We start from the raw sequence: 17,030 nt of genomic DNA on the forward strand, positions 1-17,030 counted from the left end.
CCGCAGAGCATGTAGRCGCAGGACACGGATTCCTGCTCACACATTACGTATGCGGTGCTCACACGTACGCGGTGCTGACCTGGGGACCCAAACTGCAGAGGATGAGAACAAAACTTTCCGCTTGAGGTGCATAAATGCTTTCGATAAGCTTCGTTTCCCCATAACAAAAATCTGTGCATTAGCTGGGCAGCTGCTTTGTTAGTGCTTACCTAAACTCCAGCACAAAAAAAAAAGGCTCTGCTTGTTTTTTTTTCCCCTTCCCCCCCCCCAAAATAAGCATCTATATTAAACACTCCCGGCCTAATGATTAGCTCATACAGGGCCATGTTGTGTTAATAACCGCAAAGCCAGTGTTAGACCATAATGCTCTGATACTTGTATTTGGCTGAACAGAAATGGCTGGGTGAGCTATAGAAGAGCCAAGAAACATCAGTAACAGGCTGTTGCCATTGTTACTGCCAGGGCTAACGCAGCCGGCAGCCAGCTGAAGCGGCCAGGGCTGCCTCTGCGCTCCAGAAACCTGCCCGGAAGGCGCCAGACCACCGTCTGCTGAAATAWAGGTACTTATCACCCGGCTGTTGTGTCCCTCCCCTTCTTATTTTTGGAAGTACAAAACAAAACACTGATTTAATAATAAAAATCACCCAGGGCATTTTCAGAAAACTGAGCTTAGTCCAGCTTCTGAAAGTTTACAATTTACGTCACTTACATAAAGGCAAGAGAAAGTCTTGTTAAAATGCCCGCGCCTTGACTAAGTGTGGGGGCCAAGCACCCACGTTCAGCACCCTGTTAGTCATCCGTCGACGCGGGTCCGCAATGCAGGATCCTACCAGTAACAACTGGCAACACCAATCTGTCACACGGAGCAGTCTGCGTTTGCCTGAGGGGGTAAAATATGCTGATGGTGCAGGCCATAAATGACACCTAATAGAGGAGAAACTGACTGCTCACTGCTGCCAGATCAACTTTTGAATTATCCGGGGAGCAAATGAATCACTCCGATAGCCAGGCAGAGCTCTCATAGATTTAGCTTTCACCAAAACTGAAACTTGCATTTCAGTAAATTGGCTGTGGATTCTGCATGTAACCCAGCTCTTAAATACAGATTTCAGTTTTGGCTGGGTTAATATTGCCTTGAGCACATATTAACTCAGAATTTGAATCAGGCTGAATTTCACAGTTGTAAGGGGTCAAAGCTGGTTTCATTTGTGCTAGATTCATGAGAATCAAAACTGAAGTAGTCCTGAAAGCGGGAAGTATTTAGAGCTCAGTCCAGTTTCTGCACCAAACTCGAGGGCGGAGAGATAAGAGGAGGGAAAAGAAAGCAAAAAGTGCTTTTGCTAACAACTCACAGCAACTTGGCTCTCCTACTTCCTACGTTATTTGATAACACAGGTCCTGTAGAAAGAAGCCAAAAGTAGGCAACTACAGGACCCAGCACTGAATCCCTCAGAAGCAGGGATGAGTATTTTACCTACAGTGTAAGAACATTATCTCTCTTTACCTGCTCTCTGGAAGCCTGATTTCGGAGTCATTCCTCCCCTGACTTCTGCAGGGTGGCTTGAGAAAACGTGAAGGAAGGGCAGTGCCTTCTGTTAAATTCAAGATACTTTCCAGAGAGGTGTGTGGACAGAATTACTCGTACTGTTAGCAGATATTGCTTGGGGACCACCTGCAAAACTGGATTTTTCCATGAATGCAGTTTCAGCCCCTAGCAGCTTCAGTCTAGAGGCACAAGCTTCATTGGCAAGGTTCAGCCCTGCATGTCCCAACGGCCCCAAAGGGCCCGGTTCCACGGTTCTCATCCTGGAAACGCAGCCCCGAGCCGACAGCGGCCTGCATGGCCCCGGGTGCCAGGGAGAGCCACCCCTTCCCTACGCCATTGCAGCTCAGCTCTTTCACTGGCCGCCAGGGCTACAGCTTGTTTCTAGGCAAAGTTCCCAAATAATCAAATAGTCATTCTACAAGGCTACATTCTACAAGATTAATTTTCCCAGAGGTTTGCCCTGCTGTCAAAAGCAACATGGAAAACAGTAATGAAAAAGGGACTTCAGTGCCTGATCCAGTTACTGAAGAAAATCTTCCAAGGACTTCAATGCGAACACAAATCCTGGGCAGACTGTCTAAGAAATGCCGTAAGAATGGCACTGAGTGGGCAGCAACTCCCACAGCTCCCCCGCTACACCCCAATTCTTCGCACACATCCAAATACAGAGATAAAGCCTGGCTGGGCACGCTGCTCTGCTCGAACCTGCAGTTCTCTGATGCCTTTAGACAGTGCCCCGAGCGCAGCGAGCAGTCAGGAAGCAGACCAGACACCTGTGCTTATGCGAAAAAAGAGAAAAAAAGAGCTGTGCTACCCCTGGGAGCAATGTTATTTCAGTAATAATTTTTAAATTGCTGAACTCACTGCTTTCATAACTCAAGTTCACTTTTTCTTCTTAGTTTTGTGTATTTCAGCAGATAAATCCGAGTTTTGCATGCATCTGTCTAATTGAAGTCCCTCTCAGTAGTAATGACCATATTTCATTGACAGCTCTCKCTGCAAAAAAAATACAAAGGGGATCTGAACACACAGAGGTAGAAACTTGTACACAAAATATTTAAAGCCCTATCACATCTCTCAAAAATATATCTGAAGGACCATTTATTATCAAGAATCTCTGCTTAACTATGTGAGGTCAAACTAAGATTTTTTTCACCATCCTACAAATTATATAAATCGAAAGTATGCTTTTGTGCTGAGACATGAATTTTTGACTGAGGCATCTTTTGTAGTTTGGAACACGTGAACTGAAAAGGGGCTGCTAACTACAAATCATCAACTTCAAATAAACAAAAAAAAAGGAAAAATATTCTGCCAATAATTTTATTTTATTTTTCTTTGCAAGCGCACAGGTATCAGCAGCACTTTCAGGGGTGATTATTCTTGGAATCTCAATCACAAAAATTGTTCCCTTTGCCTTGACTTTTCAGATGTGCCTCTGAAATGTCAGATTTGAATACAAACTTGCATGGCARTCAGTACTTTTTTCTGGTTGAGTAACACTTCAGCTCAACCCCATGCTTCAAACTCTACTGAACTGCTTGCAGAGGAGCAGCAGGAGGGGAGTCCCCAGTGGGTCACCACTCCCTCACACAGATATTTTAAAAGMAGATAGCAGAGGCAGGGGGAGTGAGGGAAATCCCCTCTTGCAAAATTACTGCAAACAGGCAAGCTCTCGGGTTACCCTATGGTATTGGTTATGACCCACGGTCACATGTGCCACACACCGCATCACTTGCAGTGGCGCATGCTTATTTGCGTGCCATGGAGTAGAAAAGAAAGCCCAGAATTTCTCAAAGCCCAGCGTGAGCAACTCTGGGCCATGCCAAAGGACCTCGCCGCGATCCCGCTGCGACAGAGCACAACCACAACACGGCAAGCTAGCCATCAGCATCCCCCTGCACAGAGCCCGGGGTGCTAGGTCGGTGTGTCACTGGTTCATACTGCATCACTGCTTCATCCCCTAATAGGTCTCTGGGTATGGGCACTTGTCCCAGTATCTACTGTGCAACTGTCCCCATGGATAACAGTGGCAAAACTGCAGCTGGTTAGAAGAGCTACCATGCCAGACCTCTTGGAGCTGCGGCTGCCGACAGGCCAGCCCAGCAGTCAACCTAGCAGGAGCCAGGACTTTTCAGGGTCAGGAGCTGGAAAGCACAACAGCTTGGGACCTGAAATGGCCCCTTCGCAGGTGCCTAGTTAAGACATATTCATTTTGGAAAACCAGCCCATAAAACACCTGAAAGCCCAGTCCCAAGGATAACCTGCTCAGCGTGAGAGGGAAAAAGACTGAGAGGTCTCAAAGGCAAAGAAGTTCTTCCATGCTTTGTGAAAATGAGGCACCAGGTCCAGGTTACTTCTGAGCCTAATTTGCCTCCCGAGCACATACCTTGACATAGTTTGTAGCCACATGATTTCTTACCTGTTTTATCACGGAAACACCAGCTCATTTTTCAGCTCTCCTTGCTCAGTATGTGGCATGACAGGATGCTCAGCATGTGCCTACCACACACTGCCCTGAGCTCAGCACTTGGCCATAGCTTGCAGCGCTTTTCTGTGGACCTGCAACCTGTTGTTGCACTTGTCTGCTCCAGAAACAACTAACTTAATGCTTGGCATACCTTGGAGATGAAAAGATAGTATTATGCCCTTTCCAGAGATGGTGCTGAAAGAAGAATTAAGTTAACCTAATTGCGTAAATGCAGGTCTAACAAGGGATTTTCATGCATGGAACTGTACTAGCAATAATCTGTAACTCACATTATTGTACTATTCATATGGGACTTCTAAAAACTTTTACTGCTGTTACTTAACAAAAGGCCTTTTGTTGCTTTGCTTCTCATTTCTAACTTCAATTAGCAGCAAAAGAATAAAGCACAATTCATTACAGCAGCATATATATCACAGTAGTTTCTTTTCCTGTACTGTAATCATGTTTTCTGCTTTTACATTAAATGGTTCATGAATGAAGAACCAGATATTCTTGCTAGTATTCAATGGCCCTTGTCCTTCTGATCTTCCCAAAATATATTTAACACCTATTGTTCATATTTCTTGCACAAAAACAGGCAAGTCCATGCAGGAGCAAATTAACAACAGAGCTGTTAATCTGGAGAAGAAAATACAGACCTGATCCATCACACCTGCAAGTGATATATATTCTATTGGAGGAGAAATGGACAAAGAATGAAACCAAGCACCTACATTTTTTGCCATTACCTGCTTAAATCCCTGAGCCATCAAGTCTGATGCCTTAGTTTCAGGGCCTGATATTTCTGTGGCAAGTGAGTGAAAATGCCTCCATAATTCATCTAGGCAATCATGTTACGATTCTGAGCAGCTCTTTGTCTGATTTCTCAAACTATGATAACTAGTTTCTTTCTTATGAGCATTCATAACTATAAACAGTGTTTATATTATTGGTCATAGTGTAGATGATAAATCATGATGAAGGCAATACTCTCTAGAAGATCCACATACGCCAGCGATACCAAAACTAGAAAAAAGAAACTCAAACAGCAGTTGTGAAATGACCCCTTCGAGAATGGGGAGGTTCAAAATTCATAAGGCATAAGTCAGTACAAGACATGTTTGGGTAAGTCAAGATGGACCATGTGTTCAGTCATTTTTGCACACTTTTACTTTCTCAACTTACTTACAAACATACTGTCCTCTTCTCAAAACACCTTGCTCAGCCTCTGTGCTGAGGGTAAGGCAGGGCTTGCCAAGAGCACACGTTACCTCTCCCCACTTCCTGAAATGCCAGTGCGGAGACTCCTTCAGTTTCTTTAAGGACAGAAATAGGACAGTGCTGTTAGCATCCAAAAATCCCAGCTAACAATTTATTTCAAAAGAAAGAAAAAAACAGAAGAAAGCTAAGAACGCCTGTTTGCAGCTGTTCCCTTGCAGAGGGGGAAATAACCTCAAGTGGGAGATACCAGCATCGCCAGTTTGCGGCACTGGAAGGCGTCCTGTTACGGTGTCCGTGGGCTCATTAGAAAACCCAGTGTACAACAGGATTTCATAGCAGCGGTGATCTCATTCATGACTCTGCCCAGGCCAGGGCATAAAAGGGATCACTGCATGCAAGCTGGGAGCAGAAAGCACAGGTCACTCTTCTGAACTGTGAGATGGCACCCTGAAATCCAACAGCAGAACTTGTAAAAGAGCTAGCTGAACACGACCTCCCAGAGTCATGTGGTAGCTAAGAAAGTGGTTGCGATCAGTCAAAAAGGAAAGTATTAAATAAGGATATTATTCTCTGTTACCTTGGGTTTACAGGATGAGCGAGAGTRGACTTTTCTGGTGCCTGGTGTGCTGAGAAATGGGAAAAGAAGGTGAAGAATGCTACAAAAAATTAATTACGGTCTATACAAAGCCCTATACTTTATGACTTGAGAAGCTCTATCTATTAAATTTACTCAAGAAAAGCTTAAAAGCTGATTTTCTCACTATTTTTTACTACTTGATAGAGATGGTTCCTTGATCTAATTGAAAAAGACACAGCAAGCACCAAATAATGGAAACTTTACCTATGCAATTACAAAAAGCGCAAGTATTTCTCAGTTAAATTAATCATTAAAACACCTAATCTACAGATCTGATGAAGTCTTTATTACCTGATTCTTTAGAACAAGATTTCAGCTTGATTTAGTTCAAATGGAAGATATGGATTTGATAAGAAATTTCTAGCTAGGGTTCTCTCTGTATCATATGAGAGGTCACACTAGAGGTCATCATGTCTTCTATTAATAATTATTAGCCTATTTCTGGACACTTAGATACTACATGAGAAACTATTAATGACATTGGTTAAATTTCCAAGGAGTAATTTGGGATTTACCTGTTGAGGTTGATATAAGTCACATTGCCAAATATAGAGCAAGACTGCTAGAAAGCAGATTTCCAGAAGCGAAAAATCCTACGTCATGCCTTGCCAGCAAAAAATGCTTGAAAAAAAAAAAGCAGTCCACTTTATGTTTAACCCATCAGGAACTGTTAGTCATCAGAGTCAATGCTGCTGAGAGAGCAAGTGAAATTGCTGCAAAACTGCTATTCATACAAGATGAATAAATGGTCCATTTCTCCCATAACGTCACAAATAGATGACAGATCTCACGAATCTGAAAAGATGAGAAATGGGAAATTTTGGAATAGGAAAGAAAGAAAWACTCCATTATGATAGCCTGGAAATCTAGGGGATTCTTAAACCTAAATCTGTAATACACAATGTCTATAATACACAATGTCCCCTTGTCCAAAGTCAATGACAGAGAATGAGAAGACAAAAAAAATGGGAAAACTTGCACACATAAACACTGGCCAATACRAGAAAAGCTACACACCTAGGCAGCACCTTTACTGAGACGCCTGAACTCTTGCTTCTGTACAAACCATGGTAGGACATGAGCTGGCTCGGTTTCCCTGAAGGAAATGCAGCAGGGTGTACTGGCCTCTACCCACCCTGCTCTCCAGGTTTGTTCTCAAAAAAAATCCCCTTCACATTGGCAGCTCCTAACACCAGATCCTTCCCTGTGGCTCAGCTGGTTTCTCTCCCAGTTTCTCCCTTGCTGTCACTTGCTCTGTMCCCTGCAGCCGTTACAGGGGCTCCCCGGCTTCCCCACAGCTCCAAACAACCTGCCGCAGGAGGTGAAGACTGCCCACGGCAACCCAGGGGTGCTCGGGATGAACCCGAGTGCTGCAGGGGGCTTTGCCCTGAGCAATCACCGCCTGAAAGCGGCAGGTCTCATCCACACCTACTCAACTTGGTGAAGGAATCTGAGGGACCTGTCTAAATCCTCCAGGCACTTGTATTTTAGGAGTAATCGGGTTGCCCAGAAATACTGTGGCTCCTGTTTCTTTGCTGCATATTCCACCTAGCCGGGATGCGGTGGGGTGCATGCCCATCCCCTGGCTAGGCAGTGGCGCCCGTGCCGCAGCGGTGCAGCCCCTGCTCCATCGAGGGAACAGCACTCCAGTGCGTTGGGACAGCTTTGTGCAGGATTGGACACAACTGCAGCATCTCTCAAACACTGCACCACTGCCACATTCACTTCTCCAGAGTCTACAAGACTGTATGCTATGTTGCAGAGGAAAAGCATCTGCCTGAATACCTATCTTTTGCTGCAGGAAAGCAATACTGCTGTTTTGCTGAATATATCTTTTGAGCATAACAGCTCTTAGAAGATTGTGGGAAGTGGGGTAAAAGTGTATGAATGACTTTTGAGTAACATTTTTTCCTTCCTGAAATGATCTTCTTGGCAAACATGAAAGCTGTTTCCTAAAGGTTTAGAAATACACCCACATCCCCGGACACTCTTTAGGAAAGGTGCTTTATTCATTCATGCAACCACTTCGTAGTACTGCAGAGTGAATGTATTTCCACAGCAGTAAGCAAGAGTGAGTCAGAGCGAAACTGCACCGTCAAGATCTCTGACACGGCAAAGGAAATACAGGTAAACACAGTACAGTATCATCAGTGCGCAGGCCAGAGTTTCCTTTATGGAATGGACACATCTGGCTTACGCTCTTTGTATACCAGAAAAAGAAAACAGGTTCCAAAACAGGGAGGAGGGAATTGCACAAGACTGAGAGCTGCTCTTAATTATCTTAGTGTCAAACTGTCATGACTCCACTGAGACCCATGGATTGCTCAAAATAAGAGGTTTGGAAACAAGAACTGCTTCCTCAGCGGGAAGCAAGGAGTCCTCGGCACGCGCAGTGCCTGCAGCTGCCCTGACTCCTGCTAAGGCAGGAATAAATCCTGCCTTGGCCCAGAAGCTTGATCCAGCTGAAGTCGAAGTTGAGGTCTGTGCTGCAAAATGGAGATCCGTGTGTACTCAAAGGCCTATTGCTAGCTTATGTTCCCAAAAAAGCTATCAGCACCTAAACCATACATGTCCTTCTAAGACACCAAACCAAATGGGTTCAATTCCTTGCTTTTGTTATGTGGTACAAGCTGCTTACTGGGCAGCCTTAGAAGATTGCCTGGGCACAGGCACGTCCTGAAGCACCGAGTCCGTTCAGCACAAGGCTGCCTACAGAGCAGCTCGGAGGCATTGCCTAGGTGAGAAAATTGCACTCACTTACTTTTTGACATAAATTTAGATCCACTTACTAAACTGAAGCAGCCATCAGAGGACAGTCTTGGCAGTGAAGCTTCACTGACCTGAAGCAGGTTTAGATTAATCCAAAATAGACAAAAATCTCCCAGTGTGGGAGCGAAGGCTGAAATCGGAGAAAGGTGGGATTGTATCAGTGGAAATGAATTATGCTTAAAACTAATCATTTTTGACTGAGCCATCTTGCTACTCTTCCTTCTCCTCCCTCATTACTTCTGGCTGGCGGTCAAGAAAATAAACCACTAATGAAGTAGAGAAGGGGAAGAAAAAGAGATCACTAAGTATATGACGCACTGTGAGTCAGATAAACCTTCTAGTGTCCCTGCAGTGATTCACCAGCAGTATTCCTTCTCCTGTCCTTTAAAAAAAAAAAAAAAAAAAGGCAGCCTTGACAGCAAAAGGGAGACAAATCAACACACAAAATCCCACATCTCCATATTAAAAGTTACTTCAGGGCCTCCGAGTTACTTAAGTTTTATCCCTTTGCATTCRCTCATACATACTCTGACACCAAACTTTCATCTTTTTGCTCCTAAAAAAATCTTAGTATAACACAATGGTAAGGTAATACTTTGCATTTTTCAAGCATCTTTTGCAACAAGTTCCTTCATAAAGACTTGCAAATTCAAATTCACAGAAGTTCAGTGCAGCAAAGGAAACAAGAAATGAAGTGACCTGTGTCCAAAGCAATAAATCAGAGGAAGTCTGGGAAGAGCAAACTCTTTTAAAACAACACAAGACCTTTCAAAGAAAATCTTCTCATTTCAGAAAAAGCTAAATTAATCTCCACTTTCTCTTTTTTGGATAACAGATGGTCAAATTTGTAATCAAAATCTTTATCACAAGGAAGCAGGAATATGCATGTGTATAAATATCTATAGAAAGAAAGAGAGAGAGAGAGCACGCATGCACTATAGGAAAACGCAAAAGGAGAGAGACATCAGAGGAATTTATCTTCAGCACTGACATGGTAATTTTTTTCAGAGCTGGAACAATAACTCTCGTGTGACACAATCACCCAGTTCATAGAGCCAGCACTGGGTTGCTTGTGTGGGGTTAGTGTAAAAGATTGTCCATTTACAGGAAACGAAAAAGCACTAAAGTGAGCCAGAAACACAAATATGAAAGATGAAAATGAGATCAGCCCTCTGTCATTATCACATATACCACATACCAGCAGAGAGAAACACCCTGCAGCAGGCAGGAGCACCGCAGGCATGCCCACTTTCTGCTCGGAGCCCGGCCGTGGGAAAGCAGCTCTTCTGCCRTTCCTTTCTCCTGAATGCTGCAGACATTTCTTCTACATCCCTGGGGAAAAAGAGGCCACAATCATTTTTCTTGTTAAGAATTTGGTCAGTTGTTCCTTTGTTGATTCCACCTTGTTTCACATTTTTTCTAAAAGCTCTTAAGGTACTGATGTAAACACTTCTCCCCACAAATTTTAAATGTAAAATCAAAAATAACACAAAGTGAGAGCTTGGAAGGAGTTCCTTTAACTTCCAAGAGTAAGGTACCTGGGGAAAAATGTGCATTGGGTTGTGGTACAAATGGATATAGCTACTACTGTGTGCTTCTTCAACACTAGCTACACCCTTGCACAGTTCCCCTTGGGCTTTCACTGTCAGCATAACACAAATCCAGGGACACAGAGAGTCCTGGACAGCAGTCTTAGGAACAGAGGCATCACCTCCCTGCATCAGGCCAGAAATCAATCACCCCAGAAGCCTGTTTCTGACATCGGTCACACCGAGGTTCTTGGATGAAAAGCAAAGCAGCAGCATGCAAGTCCTCCTAGCTAGAGTATGACTTGGTGCATACAGAAATAGCAGAAAAAACATACAGCTGCCCCCCCCAAGCACCAGGATCAGGGCAGCCTGGTGGTGTTTGCACGTCCTGATACGCAGCAGGAGCTGGCTCGGCTCATTTGCAACACGCTCAGCCCTGCCCTGCGCTGGGAGGAGGCGAAGGCTGGGTCGGGGCCACACGTCCCATCACCGGACCCTCGCTCTGCCCGAGGCCACCCATGGTTTGGGTGCGCGCGTGCCCACGCGCTTCTCCAAGCAAATCAGCCGAGAGGCGTGCTGAAAAAGCCACCACTGTGAAATTCAAAGGGTTTCATTCTTGGTACAAGACACAACAAAGAAACTGCAAATTGTGAAGCTGAAAATGAAATATCTTAAAGGCACCTGAAATTAAAAAGAGGGACATTCTTATTTCTAACGGTCAGAGGAAAAGGGGAGCGCCAGGAAGATTTGCATATTAATTAGTGGCAGTACTTGGGACCTGAGCAGCAGTTCACAGCAAGCTGGACTGGAGTCTTTCACCGAGTCCAGCACCGTTCTCCCTGACAAATTCTTTATGAACTAATCAAATTAGCATTCAAATAACATATTACCTGACATTTGGGAACATAGTCTCAAGCTTGTTAAGTCAGTAAAAATTCACATTGACTTCACCAGACCTAGGCATTAACTGAAAAGAAAAAAAAAAAAAGATTTAAGATTATTATTTTTTCTGTATTTATAGGATATCATTAGAATGCCAAAGGAGGAGGCAAGGTATTTGTACAAGCTCATTAAAAGCAATAAAACTGAATTATGCATGGTGCTGGGGATCCTARGTACAGGTATGATATAGAGATTTAAAAATGGAAACACTTTTTTCCCCTAACAATAGGGCATTGATCTAAAAATAAAAGATAACCATGAGAGTGCAGAAGTAAACTCACACAGCATCTTTTCTTTTTGCATTATATCTGAAGCTTTCCTCTTTAGCCACGTTCAAATTTACAAGAAGCAAGCAATGAAAAAAAAAAAAATGCAACGTCTAAGCACAAAAAGGTTCGATGGGGTGTGGAGAGAAGGGGGGTCAAGAGAACAGGAAACCCAAGTTGACGGGAAACCCAAGTGACATTTGGGTTTAATGAATGACTTAAAACCCCAATATTACTCCTCAGGAAATGGGGAAGGAAATTGAGAGATGTTTTGAGAGTATAAATGAGGGGCTCCATCAAGGTGAAGGCTGCAGATCTGCTTTTTACCTCCTGCAAAACTGAACTGAGAACTGGACCAAGAGGAAAGAAACTCAGCTACAGCATGAAAACCTGCACAGCAATTGTTCTCCTGCTCCTGGCTGCCAGCGCCGAGCTCGCCAGCTGCTTGCACACTGAACCAAGCTGCACTCACTTCTCCGAACTTCTGCCTGCGTATCTCAGAGACTTGAGGATCAAGTTTGAGGAAATTAAAGATTATTTTGTAAGTAAGACATCAGCTACTAGTCTCTCCTCCCTCTTGCTATACATATATATTTTTTAAACAAAGTTCAGTGATTTGGATGACGGGGGGGGGAGACAGCTTCCTCTGGACAGAAATGATTTAGCTGTTTGTTATGGGCTTGCAGGTGGGAGCAAGGGAAGTAGTTCAGTTTCATTGCTTGCTGAGAGACAATATATGCAAGGGTTTTCTTCCTGATTTTAATTACAGTGAACTCAAGAGCTTACACAACGAATTTTAGTGCATCTTACTATCCAGACTTCCCCTTAAATGCTGCAGACCAACTTATTCATTGAACAAATAGGAAGGAAATACAGTCATCTTCAGGGCAATTAGGTACAGCCTCACTGAAGTCAATGCTAGATGAAAAGGGAAATCTTTTGCTACAGACTTTCTTTGAAAGAAGAAATATCAAATTTACTACCAAAGCCTGAACAAAGTACTTTGTAACTAGAAAAACTGTACAATAACTAGCACTTGGTTTGGGGCCTGTAAAAGATCAAGGCTACATTACATTACAGCTAAAGGGAGCCTCAGGGTTGCTGAGAAAGCAGTCACGACAAGATATTCACAGCATTTGTCACTGCAGAGATGTTTGGTCACATCTTTATTGCTATTTTTGCTATTGCCAGTAGCTTTTGGCAACAGATAAAATGATAATTCTCCAGATAAAATCCCAGAGTAATGGTGTGGCTTGTATTTATTACAAAATTAGCAGGGAAGGTGGGATTTAAGACTTGGATTTAAAGCTTGCTATAAATCTCTGAGTTAATGTTAGGAATGAACATTTATAACCTCTTAGAAAACATTCTGTTAAGTGCCTTGGTCCCCTGGGGTGGTACCTCAGGTGGTGTCACCCCACTGTAGCTGCCTGGTCCTCTGGAGTTAATGGTGCAAGAGAGGCACTACAAGAAAAAATACCCTCTGGAGATGCCTTTCCCTCCACTGACTGTAGCCTTATAGAGATAACCGAGACAATTAGGTTGAACTGTCTTGCCTGGGAAAGCCTGCAAACAGACAGGATAGAGTGGATAACTCGCTGCAAGTGGCTGTCAGAATATTGCCACCTGTCTGGAGAGCAGAGTGTGATGTGGTTTACAAGCAGCACTGTTATATAAACGCTGTCTGAAGCTGAAAAAAGGATGCAGTGCTTGAAGTGGAGGTAGAAGTAGTCTACCATAAATGCAATAAACCATACTAAAGGTTGTGATTTCATTATCTTGCTGTCTTTTGACCCCAGAATAGTCACACTGCAACATTATGGGCCAAAGAATTGACGATTCCTGTACCTAGTATTACTGTGTTATATACACAAATACGATTGAGAGCTTTTTTCCTTTCCTTCACGGAGAGCACAAATGCAGACAAGCAGAACAATCATTCAGTAAGGCAAAGCCACTGCTGACTGCCTGTCTAAGTAAAGTTTTTCTGTTGCACACTTCCACAGCAATCAAAAGATGATGAACTTAGCATCCAGCTGCTCAGCTCCGAATTACTGGATGAATTTAAGGTAAGAATTTTGCCATTTCCTGGAATATAATTCTCATCTAAGTCCATTATCCTTCTTCATCCTTTAAGAAGGGAACCAGACTGTAAACTGAGGCTACTGTCCCACAGGGACAGGTCTTGAGTGACACTGTAATAAGTGCCTCTGTGGCAGGGCTGATGCCCACTTACCTCCATGCTACAGCCACCAAAGGTCGGTGATAACAAGCTGTAGGAGCTGTGGACATGTATCTCTGCAGAGCTGAGCTCCTTGCCAATGATTTTAAAAGCCCCTAGGTGTACTTGGCTTTCCTCCCCTTTTGCGGCTGGCACTGACAGYGTCGGCTCCTCTCTCCCAGGGGACCTTCGGCTGCCAGTCCGTGTCGGAGGCCATGCGCTTCTACATGGAAGAAGTCCTGCCGAGTGCCAGGACAGCCAGCGCGCAGCACGAGAAGAGCGTGAGCGACCTCGGCAACATGCTGATGCACCTGAAGGCGACGATGAAGCGCTGTGTGAGTAGGGTCAGCGCCAACGGCGGGGAGAGGAGGGGGTCAGGCCGGYGGAAAGGCAGGCAGGCACCCTCGGCCAAGGAGCAGGGTCCCTCACAGAGTGGAGAGCCAGGCCAGCCGGCTCCATAAATATGTGGTTCCTCCTGGCCCCTGCTCTCCCAGGTTTATCAGTTAAATAGTGATGATTTGGAGGCTATGCTTAGGAGTACTATTTCTTTTGAAATTGCAACCCCATAAGAGTGCAGCTGGGAAAAATAATAAGAGGGAGGGCGGCCATTCAACCCCTTACCTGAAGGCTGGAGCAGCGCTGCTCTCCATGGTCGTGGTGCCTCCTCCTGCCCAGAGCACGGCGGCCGGCAGCGGGGTGACCCCCGCCAGGCAAGGAGGAAGGGGAAGCGGGAGGCCAGCGGACGGCGTGACGAGGGGCGGGAGGAGGAAGGGAGAGCAGCTCTGCCTGCCCGCCGGGGCTGGAGCTCTCCCTGGCCAGGGGAGCACGTGCACCTGGAAGGAAAACAGCTTGATTAAAATTGGTGCCTCTTCCCTTCACAGCACAGATTCTTCGTGTGTGAGAAGAGGAGCAAAACTCTAAAGCACATTAAGGAAAAGTTTGAAAAGGTAGGTCTCCGCTTGCGCCACTATAGCTCCCGTTTGGAGGAACCTGCAATCCTAGTCAAGTCAGTGGATTTTACCATGGACTTCAAGTTAGGAGAGAGTCAGAATCCAAAAGTCAGAAGACTTTAATTATGTAAAAATACATAAACCATAATCTAGTAAGTGATGCTCAAAGAAGCAGCTTGTAAGTTTAGGTGGATGGGTGGAGGAGAGAAAAACTATGAGGTTTAGGTTCAGAGAAAGTAAAAAAGGATAAAGAAGATAACTGAGCTCCTTAAGGTTTTCCCAGAAAAATATCAGGTAAACTGCTTAAATTGCAGACAGGGAATCACAACAAATAAACTGCACTTACCTACACATAGACACAAAGAATCAGTTATAAGTTATTTCTAAAACTTGGTATATAACATGCTACAGTGTGATATATAAYGCAGAAAAAGGAATACATTCTCCCAAAATCATAATTATTCACTATAAGTGGTTTTGCACTCACTTTATACTGATTTTCCACAAATAATCTACTTGTGAAGATTTCAAAACAGAATCTTGAAGAAATCCATCCATGAACTAGTTATTACAAGTATTTGTGTTGAAGAACAGAAAAGTATCATAAGCCCAATATCTCCAAATGAATCAGCTCAGACACCTAGTTCACAGCAAGATAATGACAAGCCATATGTTCACGTGTTCCCTGGGAACTAATTGCAACAGCGATTACAGTAGAACGAGACTGTTTCTAGCCACTCATGACACATATCGTTACGTTCATACTTGAACTAAAACTGTAACTTTGTCAAATTAATTAATTATTAATTCTTGGTGAATTGTAGATTATTATCTATTATCCTAACTGTAGAATTATTAATGAATTAAAAAGTATGTATTAACTTTCACCTGACAGATGAATGAGAATGGAATCTACAAGGCAATGGGAGAATTTGACATTTTCATCAACTACATTGAAGAATACTTGATGAAGGGAAGGAAGTGAAACCATCCACCGTCTGCATTTTTCACACAAAATCTTGCTGTCTTTCAGAAATAATATTAGGCTCTAAGAGCATATGAGAGATTGAGTTATCTTATGGCTCAGGTCAAAAATTACAGGTCAACAACAACTTAAAGTTTAATATTGTATTTAAAACAGTTATTATTTTGTGAAAAGAGTTTAATATTTATTACTTCTAATACCTCATTGTTTACGTTTACAAATTTTTTTTGAAGAGTGATGCGTTTTTAAACTATTATTTATTGATCAGTATTTTTATGCTGTTTATGGTTATGCTATTTTATTCATAGTGTCAAAATACCCAAAGCTGCACTCTTTTGGGAAGCAGACAATGAGCCAGATTTATCCTGAGTGCAGCTTCACTGAACCACGTCAGTCTGATGAGGAGCTCTCCCAGCTCTGAGTTCAGCAAAGTTTATTTTTAAACACCTGTGTATATGTGCTTCACTGAATGAGCACTCTCCTCCTAAGCCTATCCATCTCTCTAATTACGTGGTCAAATTTTTCTATGCCTAACCTCRTCAATGTGTCTGGTTCTGCAACTGGAATTAGGCACTTAAATATTCAAAATTATCCCATGGCCTTACACTGAACAAAATAATCATAAAAGAAAAAGGCCATTTTGTCTTCTTTGTGTGGAAAGGAATGTGAAGGAGGAGGGTCTGCRCTGCAGTGAACAACACGGGATAATGCCACAGAAATAGATTAATTCCATTTCTTGTCTTCATCCTGTATTAGTCCAGATTATAGAAAAAATAGTAATAGGAATTAAATATTTGGTTCTAATAGAACTTGTGGTTAAATGTTGCTAATCATTGACTTTCAGAGCTGCTGAGTTCTGACACTCTGCACCTTTGAAAATTAATTGTAATATTTTCCAGTCTTTGACTGGGTTTTATTCACTGTTTGTTGTTGATTTTTTTAGAAGTTAGAAGATATTTAATTAGCCACCATTTTAAGGTGACTTTGGTAATTTGCATTCAAATTCACAAAGCTGATATTATTTTGTTTTGTTTTACTGTTTTGGTTTACTGTTGTGGCACCATGCACTGGCTAAGATTCTTATTATTATGGGGTGTTTTGTATGTTTGTGTGAAAAGAAATCTTTTATTTTTGCTAATAAAGACCTCAGAATAAAAGCCTCTGTTCTGCTCTTTCCAGTTATTAACACAGTTGTAAATAAGCACCAACATATAGATACTGTGTGCAGGAGTTAGGGACGTGGAGCCCTCCTGCCTTTCCAAGAGCACTGGGTGACCTACTGCTCCTGCTCTAGCGCTGCCCGTTCAGTACCCGAGCAGCGTGACGAAGCGCTGCCCAGGCGTCAGGCCGCTCTGGCAATTCCAGTTTGTTTGAGAGGGGGGAACAGGTCACGTGGGTAGAGCTTACGTGCTTGAATGCCACTGATCATCACCGGTGCTTTAATAGCCCTGTGCCTCTGTTCCCCTGATTTACAAAGGAGACCACTGCTTCCTC

At 43.4% G+C, this 17,030-nt stretch overlaps 1 protein-coding gene and 1 long non-coding RNA gene across 2 annotated transcripts; one reads left to right on the forward strand and one right to left on the reverse strand.

Annotated features, from left to right (window-relative positions):
* Positions 1-6,590: 6,590 nt before the first annotated feature.
* Positions 6,591-13,701, reverse strand: LOC112971670. The gene is made up of 4 exons (XR_003255437.1): positions 13,617-13,701; positions 11,063-11,139; positions 9,842-9,975; positions 6,591-6,669 (listed from the first exon to the last, which is right to left on the reverse strand). It is a non-coding gene; the product is annotated as an uncharacterized LOC112971670 (long non-coding RNA).
* IL10 (interleukin 10) lies at positions 11,763-15,536 on the forward strand. Its single transcript, XM_026077283.1, has 5 exons — positions 11,763-11,921; positions 13,387-13,449; positions 13,784-13,936; positions 14,483-14,548; positions 15,447-15,536. Exons 1-5 carry the CDS (start codon positions 11,763-11,765, stop codon positions 15,534-15,536), a joined length of 531 nt encoding a protein of 176 aa, XP_025933068.1.
* The last annotated feature ends 1,494 nt before the right edge of the window (positions 15,537-17,030 follow it).

Source organism: Apteryx rowi, unplaced genomic scaffold, assembly GCF_003343035.1.
Source record: "Apteryx rowi isolate R43461 unplaced genomic scaffold, aptRow1 scaffold_45, whole genome shotgun sequence".
Classification (NCBI taxonomy): Eukaryota; Metazoa; Chordata; class Aves; order Apterygiformes; family Apterygidae; genus Apteryx; species Apteryx rowi.